Below are 24,085 nucleotides of genomic sequence, written 5' to 3'. Positions count from 1 at the left end.
TGAAGTCCCAATAGTTCATTTTTGCTTTTGTTTCTTTTGCCTTTGTGGATGTATCTTGCAAGAAGTTACTGTGGCCAAGTTCAAAAAGGGTGTTGCCTGTGTTCTCCTCTAGGATTTTGATGGAATCTTGTCTCACCTTTAGATCTCTCATCCATTTTGAGTTTATCTTTGTGTATGGTGAAAGAGAGTGGTCCAGTTTCATTCTTCTGCATGTGGATGTCCAATTTTCCCAACAGCATTTATTTAAGAGACTGTCTTTCTTCCAATGGATAGTCTTTCCTCCTTTATCGAATATTAGTTGACCATAAAGTTCAGGGTCCACTTCTGGGTTCTCTATTCTGTTCCATTGATCTATGTGTCTGTTTTTGTGCCAGTACCACACTGTCTTGATGACCACAGCTTTGTAATACAACCTGAAATCTGGCATTGTGATGCCCCCAGCTATGGTTTTCTTTTTTAAAATTCCCCTGGCTATTTGGGGTCTTTTCTGATTCCACACAAATCTTAAAATAATTTGTTCTAACTCTCTGAAGAAAGTCCATGGTATTTTGATAGGGATTGCATTAAACGTGTACATTGCCCTGGGTAACATTGACATTTTCACAATATTAATTCTGCCAATCCATGAGCATGGAATATTTTTCCATCTCTTTGTGTCTTCCTCAATTTCTTTCAGAAGTGTTCTATAGTTTTTAGGGTATAGATCCTTTACCTCCTTGGTTAGGTTTATTTTTAGGTATCTGATGCTTTTGGGTGCAATTGTCAATGGGATTGACTCCTTAATTTCTCTTTCTTCAGTCTCATTGTTAGTGTATAGAAATGCCATTGATTTCTGGGCATTGATTTTGTATCCTGCCACGCTACCAAATTGCTGTATGAGTTCTAGCAATCTTGGATCTTGTTTCCTAAAACCTAGCTTAGCTTATTTAAGATGCAGAGGTGTTCTTTTTTATATTCCTCAAGATTTTCTACATTGACAATTATGTCACCTGAAATAGGGACACTCCTATTTTTATCTTTCCAATCTGTATGTCTTTATTTCTTTGTTTTGTCTTACTGCACTAGCTAAAATTTCTAGTATGTTGGTAAAACTGGTGAGAGTGAATGTTTTGCCTTGTTCCTGATGTTAGGGGTAAACATTCAGCTTTTCACCACTTAACTATTTTTTACATATATATATTTACAATGAAAACTGTATATATTTAAGTGTGATGTTTTGATTTATATATACATTGTGAAGTGATTATGACCAATGAATTAACATATCTATCACCACCCAGGGTTACTCTATGTGCATGTGTGTGGTAAGAATGCGTAAGATCTACTTTTAAAGTAAATTTTGAGTATATAGTACAGTATTAATAATTATAATCACCATGCAGTATATTCAGGCTCCAGAACTTATCCATCTCATTACCAAAAGTTTGTACGATGTGATTTCTATCTGCCATTTGCCCCAACCTCTGATAACTACCATTCTACCCTCTACTACTGAGCTTGACTTCATTTTTCTAGATTCCACTTGTAAGTGAGATCGTGCAAATCCTGTCCTGTGTCTGGTTTAGTGCTCCTACCCTGTTGTCCATGTTGTCCAGGCTCATCCATGCTTGGAAATGACAAGATTTCCTTCCTTTTTAAGATTGAGTAATATTTAATTTTCTGTATCTATTCATCTTTCCCTTTACATTTTAAAGTAATTATTGATAATGATTTATTATTGTCATTTTGTTAGTCCAGCTGTTTAATTGATCAATTTTTCCTCCTTCCCATCTTCCATTGTAATTTCATGTTGCTTTTTTCCCACAACTGTGGGAAAAATGCTTTGATTTTTTTCACTTTATCTTTTCTGTGCCTACTCTAGGTTTTGTTTTGGAGTTATCAGGGAGCTTACATAAAATATCCTCTAGATGTAGCAGTCTGTTTTAAGCTGATCAGAACTTAAATTTGTTTAAATCCAAACTCAATGCTTTTATTCCTCCTCACCAATTTTATGTTTTTGGTATCACAGTTTGCACATTTTTATAACATGTATCTAACAAATTATTTTAGCTGTAGTTCCTCTTTTATTTATTTTAATTTTAAAAATTTTTTTAATTGGAGTTCAGTTTGCCAACATATAGCATAACACCCAGTGCTCATCCCGCCAAGTGCCCCCCTCAGTGCCCATCACCCAGTCACCCCAACTCCCCACCCACTTCCCCTTCCACTACCCCTTGTTCATTTCCCAGAGTTAGGTGTCTGTCATGTTTTGTCACCCTCACTGATATTTTCACTCATTTTCTCTCTTTTTATTCCCTTTCATTAATTTTTATGTTCCCCCAATGAATGAGACCATATAATGTTTGTCCTTTTCTGATTGACTTATTTCACTGTAGTTCCTTTTTTAAAAAAAATGTCTTTTAGCTTTCTCTTGAGTTACAGGTAATTTGCATATTATCACTACAATATCACTGTGTTGTGAATTATGTATTTATATTTATCAGTTACATTTATGCTTTCATGTGATTTTATGTTACTAGTAAGTATTTTTTTTTTTTTTTTTTTGCCAACTTGAAGGACTCCCTTTAGTATTTCTTGTAAGGCAGGCTTAGTGGTGATGAATTCTGTCTACTTTTGCTTGTCTGGAAATGTCTTTATCTCTCTCTCTTTTCTGAAAGCCTTGTTTTTCTGGGTAAGGTATTCTTAGTTGGTTTTTTTTTTTTTTCAACACTTTGAAGAAATCACTCCCTCTATTTTGCTTTTCAAGATTTCTGCTGAGAAATCCACTGATAGTCCCATGGTGTTCCTTTGTATTTGATGAGCTCCTTTTCTCTTGCTGCTTTCAAGATTTTTTGGGGGGTTCAATTTTTGACAGTGTTACTATAATGTCTCATGGAGAAGTGTTTTTCAGATTCAATCTTACTGGGGACTTCAAGCTTATTTCCCAAGATTTCCATACATTTCCCTAGGTTTGGGAAGTTTTCAGCCGTTGTTCCTTTAAATAAGTATTCTACCCACTTCTCTCTTTCCCATGGGACTCCCATAACATGAATATTGTTTCACTTGATGGTCCTATAAGGGATGTTCCTGTAGGCTTTCCACCCCCAGTTTGTTCATTCTTTCGTTCTTCCATTCTTTCATTCTTTCTTTTCTTCTCCACTCTGACTGAATTATTTGAAATAATCCCCAGGACATGATTGGTTCAGACAGTTGGGGGCCACAATATTGGCAACTGCATGATCCTTAGCAGCAAGTGAAGTAGAGGGTTCTTTGTGCCTGTGGTGTCTGTTGGGGTCTTCAACAGCACCACCAGATCCAGTGCCATAGGACTGGGGAAAGAGAATAGTGGCAAGAGTTGGTGCTCTACACACACTTGTCTGTAGGGGCTGAAAGCAGTCTTATGCCCAGAACAGAGCTAATGCCAGTGGTAGGGCCTATGCCAACTATGGGCACACAAGTAGATTTGAATGCCTGAGCTGTCTGTGTGTACTCACGTGGCTTCAGGGCTAGCCTGTAGTGCATAAACAGCAGCAGGCACTCATGACTAGAGTTCAGACTGGCATGGTTGTGGGTGTACAACTTCAGGGGTTAGCTGTAGTCTCAGTGGCAGTGCAGTGTAGTGACAGGAGTCAGGCATGACTTCAGGTACCTGAAAGGTACTGGGGCTGGGATGGTGTTTTATATGTATGCCCAGTTACAGAGGCCAAGAGTGGTTGGTGGTATAGATTTTAGGGCTCAGGATTTTGGGGGTGGTGCTGGCTGAGGCAACTCAAGTGAATGCAGATGGGACACAGCAGACTCAGGCATCTGCATCTGCAAATGAGAAAACCTGTGAAACTAACTGCAGCAAAATCTTAGAGGGTGCACAGTGCTGTGCTGGCTGTAGATTCCCCAGGAGCTAAGGCTGCTAGGGTCCTCTGAGAGTGGTACATGGAACTGTGTTTACTCCTGCCACTTCGCTGATACTGGTAGTCCTGCCCTTCTTTGTTCCTAGCTATGTCTAGATGTGTCAGCTATGCCAGTCCCTGGAAGGTTTGAAACCAAACAGTTGCTAGTGCCATGCCCTGAAGGACTGGGGCTAAATGGTCGGTTATCCTTCTGCTCATTACCCAAGAAGGGGAATTGTGGCAGATCAGGGAGTATCCTGTTGTGCTGAGCAGTGCTGGCCTGGGTCATGGGGTGATGCAAGCAAAATGACTTTATTTCCCTTACCTTGTTTTTGTATGGTTATTCTCAGGAATTTTAGTCTACTGTGTTGTTGAAGTTTCTTACTTCAACTTGACTCCTAAGCTCTTAGACTTATTTTTGTTTATGGATAGCCATCTAATTGTTGCTCCTTTGTGGGATGACAGAGGCTGATGTGTCCTATTTCATCATCTTAGTGATATAACATCAATCTTTCATCACTGAGGTGATGTTGGCTTTAGAGTTTTTAGGTGTTTGTTATTAAGTTGTGGAAGTTTTCCTGTCTTCCTGGTTTGTGAGATTTTTATCATGAAATGGTGTTGGGGATATCCATTTTGTTTTAATTAAAATTTTTAAAATTAAAATTTAATTAATTAACATATACTGTATTATTAGTTTCAGAGGTAGAATTCAGTAATCTATCAGTTGCATACTATACCCAGTGCTCATTACTTCAGGTGCCCTCCTTAATGCCTATTACCCAGTTACCCCATCCCCCCCACATCCCCACCAGCAACCTTCAGTTTGTTCCCTATAGTTAAGATTGTCTTATGGTTTGCCTCCCTCTCTGTTTTCCTATTATTTTATTTTTCCTTCCCTTCACCTATGTTCATCTGCTTTTTTTCTTAAATTCCATATATGAGTGAAATTATATGGTATTTGTCTTTCTCTACCTGACTTATTTTGCTTAGCATAATACCCTCTAGTTCCATCCACAGTGTTGCAAATGGCAAGATTTCCTTCTTTGTGGTGGCTAAATAATATTTAATTATATATGTATAATTAATCTTTATCCATTCATCTGTCAATGGATATCGGGGCTCTTTTCATATTTTGGCAATTGTGAACACTGCTGCTATAAACATTGGGTACATAGTGCAATGGCTGTGTTGAGGGTAGCTCTATTTTTAACTTTTAGAGGAACCTCCATACTGTTTTCCAGAGTGGCTGCATCAGTTTGCATTTCCATCAACAGTGTAAGAGGCTACCCTTTCTCTGCATCCTCGCCAACACATGTTATTTCCTGAGTTGTTAATTTTAGCCGTGGAGATACCCACTTTAAACAAAATATAATTTAGAAATATGGAAGAAACATTCAAGCTGGTTGACTTGATAGGCAAGTTCCAAGCTGAGAAATAGAATTATCTAACTCTTTTTCTTTATGTTCCTTTGGGGAAAGTATAGGGGGAAAGATTTCCATGTAACTACATCATTTATTCACAATAGCAAATGGATTCCTAATCTTTTTATTGTTAACTACTTTTCTTTTTAAATCACCTTATCAAGACATCTGTTTGAGATGCTCATGATATAGATATGTGTAAAGGCAGAACTGGTCTGAGGCAACATACATTTGACAGGGCTATCTGGCTATCTTCTACCAATCCAATTCTACTCTGCAGTTTAGAAGAATGTACAAGCTGTTAATCCTGTGTATTCTTCTGGAGGAGTAGTTTTGCTGCCAAATTTTCCATACCACATTTACACTGAAAAGTAGATGGAATATAAATGCTAGAAAGCACTCATGTGGCTGGATAACTCCTTCAGCCTTACAGGAAGCTAAGCATTTGGGATAAATATCGATTAAGCACCTACCATAGAGCCTGCTACTAAGTCAGTAATCACTAAATATTTGTTGAACAATTTCTGCATGTTTAACAAATTTTCCACAACATTTGAGGCCTTCAAAACTTATGTAGGGCAAAATGTGTTTTGCTTTGACTCCAGTCTTTTGGTCCAGTGGGATTTATGAAAAGTGCCATCTCTCTGTCTGAGGATGAAGAATGGAAGAGAATGCGAACATTGCTGTCCCCAACCTTCACCAGTGGAAAGCTCAAGGAGGTAAGAAAAGAAGAGGTTCAATTAGAAAGTTAAGGAATACATCTGGGGACAGGTAGGAAATAAGATTGTAGTCCATTTCTAAGGACTAGTCTGCTGATTTTGGGCTTCCTAGAAAATGGTCTTTTCATGTCCTGGAAGAAACATGATAAAATTTGTTATTAAATGTCCTTTCCTGCTCTATGTTTGTGAAAGCCATGTCATTCTGGGACTTGATTCTTGGATTTAACTTCAGATGGTGTTATATTTTGTGTGTAGATGTTCCCCATCATTGGCCAGTATGGAGATGTGTTGGTGAACAACCTGAGGAAGGAGGCAGAGAAAGGCAAGGCCATCAACTTGAAAGAGTAAGTAGGAGTGCAGCTTCTGGGATTCCAACTCTGTCACGACACTTTCCAACTGCTGCCACAGAGCCCAATTCCCACTGTTTAGTTACCACAGCTGAAGTAGACGTGTGGCGTTACAACAATGGGCCAGCCAAGGAGAGGTAGCTCACCTAAAAAGGCAGAGCAGCCAGGAGGGAGAGGGTCTTCTTTTGTGCACATGAGGCAGGATTAATTTATCTGCTATAATGTTACCTTGAATACCCTGGAAGACAAAAATATATGCTTGAATAAAGGAAACATGATTGTACCAAATCTGTGAGTGTAGGAGGCATGGAATGGTGGGGGCGGGGGGTGGAGAGCCCTTGGTACAGATTGTGGGCACTGGGTGGGGAAAGTTTTCATGTGGAATTTGGAACAACTTAAACCCCTTCCTGATTTTGTTGCAGATATTAGCAAAATACTAAATATTAACTCTTAAGATCAATTTTGGTGTGAATTAGTATGTATTTTTAAAGTAATAACATTCCTAGTTCTTCTATTTTCCAGAAGTGAGTGAGTCCTCAGGGCAATCTCGGATCACTGCAGCTGAGACCGAGTGGGTCATTCAGGAGACTTAGCAGGAGTATAGAAGGGGTGGTGTTCCTGGCAGCACAGAACAGGGTGTTGGTGTTCTGTAACATACTATTGAGGAATCAGCTCTGAACATAGAGACTGTGGTAAGAGAGGATCCAGATCAGTTTCAACTTTCTTGACTCCCCGAGGAAGGGTTAATTATTCCACTATTTGTCCTGCTCAGATACTGTGATTATTACCTTCTATTGCCCATTCTCAAAACACACTACTGTAAATTATCCATCTTTGGATCTCTAGCCCTCCATGACTAGATCTCTAGCTCTCCATCTTTGGGTCTATAGATCTCCATGACTGAGATCAAGCTTCTTGATCCCAGAAGTCCGTCTAACTTGCCCTAGAGACCCCATCACCCCCAGGACGAGGTGAGCTGAATCACTGATAACTCATGAACATCTCATGAGTGAATGTGATGGGATATAGACTCTTCAGATGATCCAGCAGGTGGAAGTGTGGCTCTTGTCTTGCCTGGACATTAGAATCTACATGTACTTCTTGCTGCAAATATTGGATAAGGATAGTAAAGAGGTACTGATTTTAATTATTCGCATCTTTATTTCTCTCACAGCGTCTTTGGAGCCTACAGCATGGATGTGATTACCAGCACATCGTTTGGAGTGAACATTGATTCCCTCAACAACCCACAAGATCCCTTTGTGGAAAATATCAAGAAACTCTTAAAATTTGATTTCCTTGATCCATTTTTCTTCTCAATATGTACGTACAGGGCTATTTTCCTTTTTCTCCTCCCTTCCTGTTTTCTCCCCTTCTTTCCTCCCTCACTTCCTCTTTTCCTATCCTTCAACAACAATTTTATTGAGATATAACTTCATATAACATGTAAGTCTCCCTTTGAAAATGTACAATTCAATTTTTACAGTCTTGAGTGTTCATCAACCAAGGAATGGATTAAGAAAATGTGATATGTGTATACCATGGAATCTTATTCAGTCATAAAAATGGAAGAAAATCCTGTACTTGGACAACATGATAGATCCTGAGGGCATTGTGATAAATGAAATAAGTCAGACAGGGAAAGACAAATACTGTATGACTTCAATTGTGTGTGGAATAAAAAAAAAATATAAAAAGGAGATCAGAGGCAGAGGCTGGGAATAGTATTTGAATGAAGGTGACCAAAGGTACAAACTTTCAGCTCTAAGATAAGTATCAAACTGATAAATACAACTTGATGACTGTAGTTAACACTGCTAGGGATGCCTAGGTAGCTCAGCTGTTGAGTATCTGCCTTTGGCTCAGGGCATGATCGTGGGGTCCTGGGATTGAGTCCCCCATCAGGTTTCCCACGGGGAGTCTGCTTCTCTCTCTGACTATGCCTCTGCCTCTCTCATGAATAAATGAATAAAATCTTAAACAAAACAAAACAAAAAGACACTGTTGTATGATGTATTTGTAATTTGCCAAGAGAGTAGTTTGTAGAAGTTCTTATCATAATGGTGGATAATTTTGTTTTTATAACTACAGGAGAAGATAGATGTTAATTAATCTTATTGTGTATCATTTCATTATATATGTGTGTCAGTTATATGCAGTACACCTTAACTTCTATAGTACAATATGTCTATTATAACTCAATGAAACTGAAAATTCTTCTTGTGCATTCAAAGATGTGTGTAACTTTTACTGCTGTCCATTGTTGGAATATTGTTTTCAACCAGAAATCATGTACTTTTTTTACTATTACTTCCCACTTTCCTTAGCTCTAAGCAACCACTAATCTACTTTTGTCTTAACAGATTTGTTTCTTCTGGACTCTTCATACAGAGAGTCATATAACATCTGATTTTTGTGGCTGCCTTCTTTCACTAGCATAATGTTTTCAAGATTCATCCATGTTGCAGCATGCATCAGAACCTTCTTTTTATGGCAGAACAATATTGCATTGAATAGACATATTGCATTTTGTTTATCCTTCCTTTATTTGATGGACATTTGGGTGTTTCCAACTCTTGGCATTTGTGAATAGTGCTGCTATCCACATATATGCACAAGTTTTTGTTTAAATACTTGTTTTCAATTCCTTTGGGTATGTACTCAGAGGTGGAATTGTAAAATAACTTTGCTATATTTGTACAACGTTTTACATTGTAACTTGCTAAGTTACTAAGATATAGTATGTTTAATTCAATAAGGAACTGCCAAACTGTTTTCCACCATTTCCACTAATGATGATATCATTGTACATTCCCACTAGTACAGCATGAAGGTTCTAGTTTCTGCCCATCCTTGCCAACATTTGGTCTACACTTGTCTATCTTTTTGATGATGGCCATCTGAATGGGTGTGAAGGGTATCCCATTGTGATTTTGTTTCGCATTTCCTGTGGCTAGTGAAGTTGAGCAACTTTTTATATGCTTGTTGCCTATTACATAACTTCTTTAGATAAATATGTATTCAAATTCTTGGTTGGGATGTCTAGGGCAATGTTGAATAGAAGTGGCTATAGAGGGACACTGGGTGGCTCAGCGGTTGAGTGTCTGCCTTTGGGTCAGAGCATGATCCTGGGGTCCTGGGACTGAGTCTCACAGTGGGCTTCCCATGGGGAACCTACTTCTTCCTCTGCCTATGTCTCTGCCTCTCTCTGTGTCTCTCATGAATAAATAAATAAATAAATAAATAAATAAATAAATAAATATTTAAAAAGGGAAGTGACTATAAAGGCATCCTTGTTTTGTTTAATCTTAGCAGGAAGTGTCCAGTTTATATTAATTGTGGTATCAGCTATGAGTTTTTTGTAGATGCCCTTTGTCAAGTTGAGGATATTCCCTTCTGTTCCTAGTTTGTTGAGTGTTTTTATTGTTAAATGGTGTTGGATTTTTGTTAAATACTTTTTCTGCCTGTATTGAGATGACCATGTGGTTTTTAAAAAAATTTATTATTGTATTGTATACCCTGGCATCACTGGGGTAAATGCCTCTTGGTTATGTTATATCCTTCTTTTGATACATTGCTGGGTTCATTTGGCTAGTATTTTTTTTAATACATTAATTTTTATTGGTGTTCAATTTATCAACATACAGAAAAACACCCAGTGCTCATCCCATCTAGTGTCCCCCTCAGTGCCCGTCACCCATTCCCCCCCACCCCCCGCCCTCCTCCCCGTCTACCACCCCTAGTTCGTTTCCCAGAGTTAGGAGTCTTTATGTTCTGTCTCCCTTTCTGATATTTCCCACACATTTCTTTTCCCTTCCTTTATATTCCCTTTCACTATTATTTATATTCCCCAAATGAATGAGAACATACACTGTTTGTTCTTCTCCGATTGACTTACTTCACTCAGCATAATACCCTCCAGTTCCATCCACATTGAAGCAAATGGTGGGTATTTGTCGTTTCTAATGGCTGAGTAATATTCCATTGTATACATAAACCACATCTTCTTTATCCATTCATCTTTCGATGGACACCGAGGCTCCTTCCACAGTTTGGCTATTGTGGACATTGCTGCTAGAAACATCGGGGTGCAGGTGTCCCGACGTTTCATTGCATCTGAATCTTTGGGGTAAATCCCCAACAGTGCAATTGCTGGGTCGTAGGGCAGGTCTATTTTTAACTCTTTGAGGAACCATCACACAGTTTTCCAGAGCGGCTGCAGCAGTTCACATTCCCACCAACAGTGTAAGAGGCTTCCCTTTTCTCCGCATCCTCTCCAACATTTGTTGTTTCCTGCCTTGTTAATTTTCCCCATTCTCACTGGTGTGAGGTGGGATCTCATTGTGGTTTTGATTTGTATTTCCCTGATGGCAAGTGATGCAGAGCATTTTCTCATGTGCATGTTGGTCATGTCCATGTCTTCCTCTGTAAGATTTCTCTTCATGTCTTTTGCCCATTTCATGATTGGGTTGTTTGTTTCTTTGGTATTGAGTTTAATAAGTTCTTTATAGATTTTGGAAACTAGCCCTTTATCTGATGTCATTTGCAAATATCTTCTCCCATTCTGTAGGTTGTCTTGTAGTTTTGTTGACTGTATCCTTTGCTGTGCAAAAGCTTCTTATCTTGATGAAGTCCCAATAGTTCATTTTTGCTTTTGTTTCTTTTGCCTTTGTGGATGTATCTTGTAAGAAGTTACTGTGGATTTGGCTAGTATTTTGTTGCAGATTTGTGATGTCATAAGATGACATGTCATAAGATATGTTGGTCGGTAGTCTTATTCTATTTTATTTTTTTTGTTTGGTTTTAGTATTAGAGTAATAGTGACCTCATAAAATGAGTTTGGTAGTATTCCTACCTCTTCTGTTTTTTGGAAGAATTTGTACAAAATTCGCATTGATTCTCCTTTAAATGTTTTCTAGAACTTAATTGTGAAACATACGGAGCTAAGCTTCTTTTTGTTAGTAGTATCTTCACTACAAATTCAGTCTTTTTATTTGTCTTTAAGATTGGCTGTAGGTTTTTTTTTAAATATCACTTTCTAGCTCGTCTTTTTTCTAGGATTTTTCCATTTCATCTATTTTATTGGTGTATAGTTGTTCATAGTATTCCCTATATTCCTATTATTTTTGTAATGTTGGCAGTAATCTTCTCTTTCATTTCTGATGACAGTAATTTGAATCTTTTCTCCTTTTTTTTCTTGGTCAGCCCACCTCAAGGTCTTTTGAAAGATTCAGCTGTGCTTTTATCGAATTTTCTCTTGTTTTTTTTTTTTTATTTCATAAGTTTCACCTCTTGTCTGTGCTATATGCTTCCTTCTGCTTGCTTTAGTTTTAGTGTGCTCTTGTATTTTTGGCATGTTTTTGACAGAAAGCTCATTGCTTTGAGATCTTGGTTCTTTTTGGTAGGCAGGTGTATATAATGATAAATTTCTTTTTGGTCATTGCTTTTATGATATCCCATGAGCTTTGGTATGTGATTTCTTCATTTTCATAATCTCTAAACGATTCTAAAGTGCCCATTTGATTTCTTCTTTGCCCACTGGCTATATAGGAATGCATGTATAATTTCTACAGATTTGTGAGTTTCCCAATGTTGTTTGTGTTCCTGATTTCTAATTATATTCCATTGTGGTAAAAGGGCTACTATGTGTTATTTTCATTTTGACAACAATTTCTTAAACAGCATGATTAATTAAAGTAGCATATTATGGTCTAGTGTTTCCAAATAGGCTCTAGTCCAAAAATAAAAGGCTAAGATATTCAGGGATATAGTCCTGTTCCTTTGGTCACTCCGGAGATGTGGTAGGAAACACTGATCTGACTGCGCTAGTGGTGGTCCCTATGTCTGACTTGCTCTGGCCCAGCCATTGGCTTGAAAATTCGAGGAAAAATCATAGAGGGAATAACTCCTGATATGAATGACTCCTGGTGTCTTTTAATCCTCTGATTGGAAGACCAAGTTATAATTTTCCAGGGAAATTTTGCATTTTCATTGTAATTTCAACTGTTTTTTTTTTTCCCTTTACAGTACTGTTTCCATTCCTTACCCCAGTTTTTGAAGTATTAAATATCTGGCTCTTTCCAAAAAGTGTTACTGATTTTTTCACAAAATCTGTAAAAAGAATGAAGGAAAATCGCCTCAAAGATAAACAAAAGGTAAATCCCATGGTGGTTATGTGTGGGTGTTCACTTTTGATCTTTTATTGAGCTGTATATATCCAATGTGCACACTTCTAAGTATATTTTTATGGTAGGTAGAGAACTATAGGATTTAGAGCAGAAGACTACAATTTTAGGGAGAATGAAAAAGGTGAAGGTCAGGGAAGGAGATGAGTCAGAGACGATATTTAAAATTTAATAATAAACATAGCAACTAGTATGTCACTGCATAAACTTTAGTGAGAGAAAAACTACCACTTCCCTTCAATAAATTGGCAAAACATAAGAATTATTTTTAAAATCATTTTCCTGATAGTGTAATTTTGCCAAATCTTACACTGGCAAAGAATCCCTTAAATTCAAAGCCTCTTATCTTACACCCTCTCCAGGGGAAGGTCCTATTAGGCACCTGGTGGAGTATACAGTCTGTGTTAACTTTGACCCTGCCATAGTCTGGAATGGGTAGAAATCTTCTCTGGGCACCGAAGCTGCAAGCTGGCTAAGCCAACTTTGCCTTCATGAGGCCTGATGGCCAGCTGTAGGACATGTGTAGGACAAGGAGACAGGGCTGATATCACTGAATATTGTGCAGAGTTCTGGGAGTGTGGGACATTGGAAGATGCTGACACAGAAGCTGCTCATGGACTCTGCAGAGGTCAGGGATTGGTCTATGTGGCTATTCATTAAGAATTAAAGCTGGAAGAAAGGACTGAAGTCAGGTACTTTCTCCTTAGCTAGTAGATGTGACAGGAGAGGGATCAGGCAACTCTTGGGCCAGGAAGATATGTTCAAAAGTCAGAGAAGCTGAGGATCAGAGAAAGCAAGATCCAAAAAGCAATGGAACATAATGGCTGGATTCCTGTCAGGGAAACATCCTACTCTCCAAGATTTATAGCTGAGCATTTTTGTTCACTGAGGACTCTGGGAACACTAGTCTAAATTCGGGATGTAAATGGGCCGTAGTCTCAGGATACTTCACGTCTGATTTACTTCTGACTTCACAAATGATTTTTTGTCATTGAAATTTCTCTTTCTGTTTCTAGCATCGAGTGGACTTTCTTCAGCTGATGATTAACTCCCAGAATTCCAAAGAAATGGACACTCATAAACGTAAGCGAGAAGAGCTTCAGAGGGCCATTGATGAGGTGGCTCAGAAACAGGGGGTGGTTCCAAGGTGTGGAGGAAGATTTTTAGCAGATGGAATTTTGGCAAATTGAAGAAAGAAATATGTTCAGATACAAAAGGTAGACAGAGCATTTTCCAGAAAAACCAAGCCATACTACCTGTTCAAAGCTTGAAGGGGAACCATAGACAAAACAGTCTGTGGTCTGACACAGGGGAACTTGTTTCCAATGTCAATCCTGCAGCCTAATCCAGACCCACCGAATCTGCCTGGAAATTCACATCAAGCCTTCATCACATAAGGAGGTACATGGCCCCAGTGTTGATGACCGTAACTTGAAACACTCGTGATTATACTTTAGTCACTAGCTTAATCTACTTCAAGTGTTTTTTCCCTTTTTGTAATTAAGAAGTAACTGGTGCAGGTATGTGTACACATTGTATTTCTCTTTAAATCATCATCTACTACTTTTATCATCCATGGATGGTCTTTGACTAAAACTATTATTACTATGATGGTTACAAAATTATGACTCTTTAATTGCACCATTTCTTCTATATTTTGAATAATAGTCCATTGTTAGGGTGAGCTTTCTATACGCCCTCATTATTGTATTTGTTTCTTTATATATGTCGGTATGATCTCTTATATTACTAAGTGTCTTATATCATTTTTTTCTTAGACCCTTGATTCTTTCAGATTTTTTGTCTGGAAGCCCTTTAAGTGGGCACCTGTGTTTTTGTTTTTCCTTTCTTCTTTTTTTATGTTTTGAATAGACTTTGGTTTTTCAAAAGATTTTATTTATTTATTCATGAGACACACAGTGAGAGAGAGAGAGAGAGAGAGAGAGAGAGAGAGAGAGAGATGCAGAGACACAGGCAGAGGGAGAAGCAGGCTCCATGCAGGGAGCCTGATGTGGGACTCCATCCTGGGACTCCAGGATCACGTGCTAAGCTGAAGGCAGATGTTTAAGTGCTGAGCCACCCAGGTGCCCCAGACTTGATTTTTTATAGCAGTTTAGGTTCACTGCAAAATCGAATGAAAGACATAGAGATTTATCTCGTATTTCCCCTGCCCACCTACATACAGCATCCCCAATCAAAATCCATCATGATGTGGTAATTTTTAAATAACCAATATACCTACAACAACACATTATTAGCACCCAAAATCCATAGTTTATATTATAGTTCATCCTTGTTGATGTATATGCTATGGGTTTCGACATATATATATATATATATAATGATGTATATCCACCATTAAAAAAAGAGTATTCTGTATCCTTTTCCCATATTATTTTCTGGGCATTACCTTGCATCCTCATGTGAGACATCTCAGATTTCTCTTCTGTTTCTCCTGATGAGCCCTGAACCAGCCATTTCTCCAAGAAACTCTGATTCCTTTTAGTTAAAATGGTATTTAGAAGCCAAATCTGGGATCTAGGAGTACTCGTTGCTACTAGGGGTTATTTGCTTCTATTTCCTCTCAGTGAGCCAATCTAACAACATAAAATATATCTACACAGCACTGATCAACACAAATATTTCTTTATCCATAACCCATGATGTAAGTATGCTCTGAGTATTTAAAAGAAAAAAAAACAGGCTTAATTTATAGTTCTTTCTATGACAGAAATATTTCCATCATGGTTAAATTCAAGCTATCTATGGTTTGACAGTCATCTCACAAAATTCTTGAATATAACAGTTGATTCTAGAGAAAAAGGATGGGCTTACTCTATCATACCACTAATATATATATGTGTATAACTAATGTCTCATCTATCTATCTATCTATCTATCTATCTATCTATCTATCTATCTATGTAGTTCTACTATTTTCTGTGATGAAGGAAATATTTTATATATGCTTGGTCCTGTACAGAACCACTTCATGTGATTATTCAGTATGTGACATGTGGGTAGTGTCACTGAGATCTGAATCTTTTTTTTTAAGATTTCATTTATTTATTTGACAAAAAGAGAGAGCAAAAGCAGGAGGAGTGGCAGGCAGAGGGAGAGGGAGAAGCAGGCTCTCTGATGAGCAGGGAGCCCAATGTGGGGCTCGTTCTCAGGACCCGGAGATCTTGACCTGAGCCATGAGCCAAAGGCAGATGCTCAACTGACTGAGGCACCCAAGCACCCTGAGATCTGAATCTTAAACTGTATTTAATATAACTAATTAAAATTTAAATATAAATAGGGAATAAAGGGGAAAGGAGAGAAAATGAATGGGAAAAATCAGAGAGGGTGACAGAACATGAGAGACTCCTAACTCTGGGAAACGAACAAGGGGTAGTGGAAGGGGAGGAGGGCGGGGGAATGGAGTGACTGGGTGAAAGGCAAGAATTTGATAGTTGAATAGCAGCTTCACAAAAAGTGTGACTGGGAAATCGGAACTTTGTAGACTTTTCTAGCACTTTTTGCATTGTTTTAAGCTGTGAATTATGGGTTTGTAGTGGGTAGGTGCTCTCAGTAACTAAAGGTCCTAACACAGGTTTTGTCAAATAGATTAGGACATGACCATGCTGAATTTATGCCAGGAGCAAATCAAAAGATATTCCAATTTATATTCAGAGTGGGGCCATTCACTAAGGAAGGTGAAATTCAGGCCATGATGCTAATTCCATTCACTGGATTCAATTCGTCTATATTTCATGCTGGTCAGTACCTTGCCTTTGACACATTTTTTTCTTCTGCTTCTTTGGTGGCATTAATTAAGCCAGTTCCATCACCAGTCTTTTTTTTTTTTGTACATTTCAGTTTGCCAACATATAGTATAACACCCAGTGCTCATCCCTTCAAGTGCCCTCCTCGGTGCCCACCACCCAGTCACCACATCCCCCTACCTGCATGAACAGATGAATGAATAAAGAAGATGTGGTATATATATATATATACCACATTTGTGTCGTAGTTTCTGTACATATTGGAGATCATGCACTTGTGAAGTTGTGTGCCAGGTCTTCTACTAGCTGAGACCTCTGAAATGTATAATCCATGCTTCTCACGCTAGGTTGTTCACACAAATCACCACATCTCATGAAAGCTCAGACTTTGATTCGATAGTTCTAGGGTGAGGTTTGAGATTCTGCATTTCTAATAAACTCCCAGGTGCTGCAGATGCTGATGGTCCATGGATCACTCTTTGAGCAACAAGAATTTATCAGTAGCCCAATATTGTTCTCTTCACTTTCCACAAATATGTTTAGATGAAAGATCATTCATTTTTTCCTGACCATTGAGTCTTAGTATCACAAACTCTCTGAAGAAATTTAAGTTCTCTTTTAGCTAGAAGAATATAATTTTTCTTGGGGGAGAATGGTATCCCATGTTACTTACGACTGAAGTACTTTTAGGATCCTCCAAAGGTCATGCTGATAACACCATGTACGTTAGACAGAAATGCCATCTCCTGAAATTACCTATCTGTGTTGGTGCGGAGGGTGGCATTAGCAGGAGCAGATGGCCAAGAATAGTATAGACCATAGGAAGAACCAGATCAAGATAACTTCTGGCTTTTCTGGCTCTGTAAGATAGACATCAGAGTGCAAACCACTCTGAGTTTGATTCTGAATTGCTTTTACATTTTCCCCAAGGGAATTGGGAGTTTCAAATGGACTTCTCATTATCTAAAGTGTGGTTTTTTTTTTTTTTTGTACATTCACCTGCTATAGCTAAAATGTGTTTCTTCTCCTTTTAGCTCTATCTGATTTGGAGCTGGTGGCCCAATCTATTATCTTTATTTTTGCTGGCTATGAGACCACTAGCACTTCTCTTTCCTTCCTTATGTATGAACTGGCCACTCACCCTGATGTCCAGCAGAAACTGCAGGAGGAGATTGATGCGACTTTCCCCAATAAGGTGAGGGGGTCATACCTGAAGAAGGGAGTCAGTGTAGGCTTGATTATGTCTCAGTAACAGATTAGCCCTCAAACCTAGTAGGTTTTCATAAAAAGGTTTACTCCTATTTCCACATTCGCATGTTAGATATGGGCCTTAGCAGAAGTTGGGAGTGAGTCTCTGCTCCAGACAGTTATTGGCGATACCAGGTAAAGAGGCTCCATTTTCTTATACCTGCATTATCTAGAACCTGGGGACTTATTGTTTGCTCGGTAATAAGGAACTATGTGTTACTCACTTGATTTTCAAATGTTTGGCTCCAGACTTACATACATCTCATCAGTTCACCCCTCATTTGCAAAATGGTTTCCCGTCAGTTCATGTGAGCTAGGAAATATGGGGGTCTCCATGATCCTGGGTGAGCAGTGTGTTTCTACTACTTTCTACTACACACCCTATGAAGTGTCAACTCTATTATTTCCATTTAACAAGTCAGGAAACTGAGCTATAGAGAGACAATATGACATTCTTAAACTATCACATAACTAGTAGTGTAGAATTCAAGCTAGGAGCCAAGTGCTTGGATCCTGATTGACCTCTAATCTGTACAATGTTGGGTCTTACACATAAGAGCAAGTGATAGACATATATTGCCCACACTGTTTTCAGATCTCTGCCCATCCTGAAGTTCCCTTCTTATGAAGAGACCTGACCTCTGGGTCTGGAGTGGCCTGGTTGGCAAACAGTGAGACTCCAAAGTGACGACTAGGAGACCCTTCCAGCAACAGAGGGTGGGGCTTAGAATAGGGTTCTGATCCCCTGTATTACTTTTCCTAGAACTGAAATTGTGTGCCCACAATTGGTAGCATCCAATTGTAGCCTTCTCTTGCCCCATTTGCGTTGAAAGAAAGTAGTATCTCCCCTAATTATTTAGTGTTTTTCTCCAAATATTGTAAACATAATTGAAAAACTAGGAAGGCAGGATATTTCAACTAGGACAGTTTATGAGGAAGAGGGGAGTCTTCTGTGGCACATTCTCCTTTCCTGATACAGATGTGTCGCCCCTGTTTTGAAAGGAACAAAAGACTTCAACAGATTTCATTTAAGATGAAGGGCCATAGGGAAGGGAAAATATGATTAAAACAGAGAGGGAGTTGGGATTCTGGGTGATGGGCACTGAGGAGGGACTTGATGAGATGAATACTGGGTGTTATACATATGTTGGCAAATAGAACTTCAATAAAAACAAATGAAAAAAAAAACACAGAGAGAGACAAGCCATAAGAGACTCTTAAGTATAGGAAACAAATGAGGGTTGCTGGAGAGGAGGTGGAAGAGGGGTTAGGGTAGGAGGGTAATGAGCATTAAGGAGGGCACTTGATGTAATGAGCGCTGGGTATTATATGCAACTGAGCAGTCAGTTCTAATTCTAATTCTTCCTCTGAAACTAATAATACACTATATGTTAATAAAATAAATTTAAACAAAAAATGAAGAAAAAAGGTCAAGGGTCACACTCTATTAGTCACGTTTGTTCACACAAGGAAGAAAAACCATTACCTGGTAGTGGGAAGGATTTCAGGCCCTGTGTAGGAGATTGTCATAGTGGTCTCCCCCAGTCATTACTATTGCTGCTTATGTCTATTACTCACATGTCAGTGAGCCATTGAGTAGATCAAAGGACATCTAGACATTCAAATGTCCACAAATACCCTTTATCAAAATACATGATTCTTAGGTGTTCCTAATACTTCAGTACTAGTATATACAGTGCATTGAACTTTGATCCCAAATCTCAATTTTTAAAAAGATTTTATTTATTTATTTATTTATTTATTTATTTATTTATTTATTTGAGAGAGAGAGAGAGAGAGAGAGAGAGAGAGAGAGAGACAGAGAGAGAAGGTAGAGACACAGGCAGAGGGAGAAGCAGGCTCCATGCAGGGGGCCTGACGCAGGACTTGATCCCAGTTGTCAAGGGTCACCCCCGACGCTGAAGGTGGCGCTAAACTGCTGAACCACCGGGGCTGCCCCCAAATCTCAATTTATCAAAATCTGTTTCTTTCCTTCCAGGCATTGCCCACTTACGATGCCCTTGTGCAGATGGAATATCTGGACATGGTGTTGAATGAAACTCTCCGATTATACTCAATCGGTGGTAGACTTGAGAGGGTCTGTAAGAAAGATGTGGAAATCAGTGGTGTGTTCATTCCCAAAGGGACAGTGGTGATGGTGCCAACCTTTATTCTTCATCGAGACCAGAATCTCTGGCCAGAGCCTGAGGAATTCCGACCTGAAAGGTACAGGGAACCGTGCAAAGGGGAACCCACCCTCATATTGGAGGATATTCTGTATCTTCTTAGTATAGATGACAATCGCGTGGTGGTACAATGATTTATTTGTACTATTTTTATTCTTAGAAGTATTTTTCATGTTACAAAATGAACATTATTGTCCAAATTTTACAAACTCTAGTTGAGAATAAAGAAAATTAACATCATCACCAGTCACAATATATCAGGATTATTAATCATGTGATGTATGTCCTTGTGGATATTTTTCTATGCATATATAGAAGCTTAAAAGTTAAGATGGCATTATATATTTTTGAGGTACTGAGTTAATGTAACAGTAAAGTATAAACAACGTACCATATTTGTGTTTGTGATTATATGTATATACATAATATACTTAACCATTATCTTAATTGAGAAAATGGGACTTTTTGTTACTTTAGTGTTTCTGTCCTCTTTAGCTCTCTGGATTTACTCCTTAGATTTTCGCATTCTGTGTTTGTAACCCTGCGCCACCATGTCTGCTAGGTATAGTGTGAGGACAGAGGCTGTGGTGCTGAGAGTTCACATCCCTGGCAGGAGGATCAGCAGCCTGAGGACAGAGTGTGCTGGAGACCTGATAGGTCCTGTGCTGTCTGTGGTTGCAGTTCTAAGCATCTCTCATCTCTCTAGTATCTGGGATTTATCCAAAGTGAGGTCATCCGTTCTCTAGCCATTTAGACATCCTCCTTGGAGGGGTCTTGAGTTTTCTCTTCTGGGAATTCAGAGCAGAGTCTGGCTTTGAGTAAGCCTGAATTCTGCAAAAGTCCATGCTTTTCTGTTTATTGTATTGGTGGGCAAAATTTAGATGAGTTTTTAGAGACCTAGATGTTTAGCCCCTGACTCAAAGTCCCTGTCAGCAGAGCTCTTTTCTGGTTGCATGGTGTCCTTAGTGCTAGCAATGCATCTACACATAGTACTTGCTGAAAGAACTTAGAGTTGACCAAGTCATCTGTTTTCTGGACCAGGAGACCTGATGGCTCCCAGAAGTTCAGCTGTTCAGTCTCCTATAGCTTCTCAAACAGAAACCAGTGATCACTCCTGTACTTGTTTATGATTCATTCAGCCATGAGAGGAAGTGCTTACCTACATGTGTTAGGGACTGTGCCAGGTAGTGAAATCCATGTATTAAAAATATCAATTATGAATAATTAAAAAAAGATTTTATTTATTATTTCAGATAGGCAGAGAGTGAGTGAGAGAGTGAGAGAGAGAGAGAGCACAAGCAGGGGTGAGGGACAGAGGGAGAAGCAGGATCCCTGTTGGGCGGGGAGCTTGATGTGGGGCTCCACTGGAGGACCCTAACATCATGACCTGAGCCAGGGTCAGACACTTAACCAACTGAGCCACCCAGGTACCCCTTATGAATAATTTTTTTAAAAGATTTTATTTGTTTGAGAGAAAGCAAGCATAAGCAGAGGGAGGAGCAGAGGGAGAAGGAGAAGCCCCAATGCGGGGCTTGATTACAGGACCTGAAGATCATTCCCTGAGCCAAAGGCAGATGCTTAACCATCTGAGCCACCCAGTCTCCCCTATTGCAGAGAATTTTTGACACATGCACAAACATTATATAGACACAAGTCTATGAAATAATTTTAATTAATTTATATATTCCCCCCCTCCGTAGTAACTACTAACCCATATCAGCTACTCCATCCACACACCGTTATAATTCTTTAACTGTTTTCCATATTATTTTAAGGCATATCATGTAAACATTTCAGTATGTTCTTCATGGTATAAGGAGTTTTAAATAATACCTCAGGTAATGCCATTATCATTTTCCCAAATCCACATGTTTCCTTAATATAAGTATTAAGGAATGAATTTTTAAAAAAGATTTTATTTATTTATTCATGAAAGTGTGTACAGAGAGAGAGAGAGGCAGAGACACAGGCAGAGAGAAAAGCACAGGCAGAGAGAAGCCCGATGTGGGACTAAATCCCCGGACTCCAGGATCACGCCCTGGGCCAAAGGCAGGCGCTAAACTGCTGAGCCAACCAGGGATCCCAAGGAATGAATTTTGAATGAAGCATAGGTCTAACCCAAAAGGAATTTATAGTGTCTTAGAACAGATAGACAAAAACTCAATGATTATAATGATTATACATAGTTCTAAGTATCATTATAGTCGAGTCGCGTCGCGTGCCCATGTAAATCATGTGAAAATCTTTTCCGTGTAAGTGGTTGGGAGTGGTCCTAGCAGGGAGTGTAGGGATGTGAAGGGAAAAATAACAATGGTAAAACATAGGAGGCATTTCTCTACTTCCTTTTTCTATGAGCATGTGACCAACATAAGTGGGAATGGAGGCATGAACCTACCTTTCCTCCAGTCAGGCTCATTTCGTGCTTGCCTTTCAAAGTGTGGACATCACACCACCCTCAATATAATTCTAGTGTCTAAGATAAATCTTTTCAGCAGCATTTATGTCATGTCCTCAGCAAGACTGAATGCTCCCATAGGGCAAGGGGAATCTAATGACCTGTAGCTTACAATTGTCATAACAGAATAAGCATGGCAGGATTACAGTAACCAACCCATCAAAGTTTCCTATATACTCCTGGTTGAGAACCCCAAACATGTACTTCTTGTGGTTTTTATGATTAACTAAACTTGTTTTCCACTTCCATTGTGGAACCAGGTTCAGTAAGGAGAAGAAGGACAGCATAAATCCTTATACATACCTGCCTTTTGGAACTGGACCCCGAAACTGCATTGGAATGAGGTTTGCGATCATGAACATGAAACTTGCCCTTGTCAGGGTCTTGCAGAACTTCTCCTTCAAACCTTGTAAAGAAACACAGGTCAGAGAGATAACATTCTGCATAAATGGTGTTTTATTGTTTTTTTTTTTAACTAAGAGATATGAAATAGATGTGCGTGCGTGCGTGTGTGTGTGTGTGTGTGTGTGTTTGTGAGCAAATGTGCTCATTTATCCTTAGTAATTTGTTATATCAGCCCAGTAATCTATTAGAGTCATCTGTGGCCTTGAAGATTCCTTTAGCTCTTGAGTGCCACATCTGTGATTCATAACCACCCAACCATAAGGGTCATCTGTCAGTGTAGTTCACATGAAATTATTATGCACAGTCCTTTGATCTTGAGCGGTGTTTTAAATCTCTTTCAAGTCCACTGAAAGGAAAGGAACACGTTGTGCACAATCATGATGTGCAATATGGTGATAACCATGATGTGACTTTTGAATGATGCTCTTCTCCACTACAATTTATAGACACTATTGTGACCATGGTTCTCAACCTTGGTTTTACTCTGAAGTCAGTGGGTTCATTAAAAATCCTATATTCTAACATAATTCACCCAGAGAATGGCTTTAAATGTGTCCCCACTGATTCTCAAGTGCAAGCAAGGTTGAGAGTCACTGGTGTGAAACATGCCTGACTGATGTGAAGGAGTCCCAGGGTCCAGGCCATCCTAGCTACTTGGCTCCACCTTCTCCAGTCAGGCTGTGCTCCCTTTCCATGCTAGTCTGTTATCATGGATGGATGTTTCCATGGGAGAGAGTACAGGATGTTTATCAGTGTAGATGTTCGTATGATAAAATGTGTAATAAACACTCAGGATGACCTCACAAGCTTCAACGTATACAAAATTATCTCTCTCACTTTTCAAAATTGTTTGCCACAATGGGTAAGAATCTGTTTTAAATTTTAAATACTCATCCTTTTTACTTAAAATTTAAATATAAAAGTATATAAACCAGTATGAGTTTGTCTCCAGCCTGGTACTGAGTGGGTGGTCAGTAGATACTCTGTTGAATGAATGATGGATGAATGCTTACATACCCCAGTCTTGACAACTTACAGAATAATTTTAAAGAATCAGAGATATATGAATCTATAAGTAGTATTTATATATTGGTAATGCATTATTGTCCTTCATATATCTTGCCTGCTTTGCTTCTGTTGTTAGCTGGATTTTCATTGGTCGTTTCTCATATACTTGTTTAACTGTTGCAGATCCCCCTGAAATTAAATGCTCAAGGGCTTATTCAACCTGAAAAGCCCATTGTTCTCAAGGTTGAGCCAAGAGATGGGAGTGTAAATGGAGCCTGACTTTCCCTAAGGACTTCCTTTTGTTCTTCAAGAAACTATCCCAGAACACCAGAGACCTCAATTTCCTTTGATTATGTGGTTTCACTCATGTAGGGAATATAAGAAGTAGTGAAAGGGATTATAGGGGAAAGAAGGGAAAATGAGTGGGAAAAATTAGAGAGGGTGACACAGAATGAGAAACTCTTAACTCTGGGAAATG

The 24,085-nt window shown here is 38.8% G+C and overlaps 1 protein-coding gene across 1 annotated transcript in view; it reads left to right on the top strand.

Moving 5' to 3' along the window:
* Positions 1–24,079, top strand: part of LOC121488071 (cytochrome P450 3A12) — a 35,386-nt gene extending 11,307 nt beyond the window's left edge. Inside the window, exons 5-13 of the mRNA XM_041750336.1 lie at positions 5,893–6,006; positions 6,262–6,350; positions 7,528–7,676; positions 12,381–12,508; positions 13,555–13,621; positions 17,340–17,500; positions 19,553–19,779; positions 22,455–22,617; positions 23,791–24,079. Of these exons, the coding sequence (XP_041606270.1) occupies positions 5,893–6,006; positions 6,262–6,350; positions 7,528–7,676; positions 12,381–12,508; positions 13,555–13,621; positions 17,340–17,500; positions 19,553–19,779; positions 22,455–22,617; positions 23,791–23,886 (1,194 nt within the window). The 3' untranslated portion in view covers positions 23,887–24,079. The remainder of the gene's footprint in view (positions 1–5,892; positions 6,007–6,261; positions 6,351–7,527; positions 7,677–12,380; positions 12,509–13,554; positions 13,622–17,339; positions 17,501–19,552; positions 19,780–22,454; positions 22,618–23,790) is intronic.
* The last annotated feature ends 6 nt before the right edge of the window (positions 24,080–24,085 follow it).

Source organism: Vulpes lagopus, chromosome 3 (assembly GCF_018345385.1).
Source record: "Vulpes lagopus strain Blue_001 chromosome 3, ASM1834538v1, whole genome shotgun sequence".
In the NCBI taxonomy this organism is placed as follows: Eukaryota; Metazoa; Chordata; class Mammalia; order Carnivora; family Canidae; genus Vulpes; species Vulpes lagopus.
This window is presented reverse-complemented; position numbering and strand designations above follow the sequence as displayed.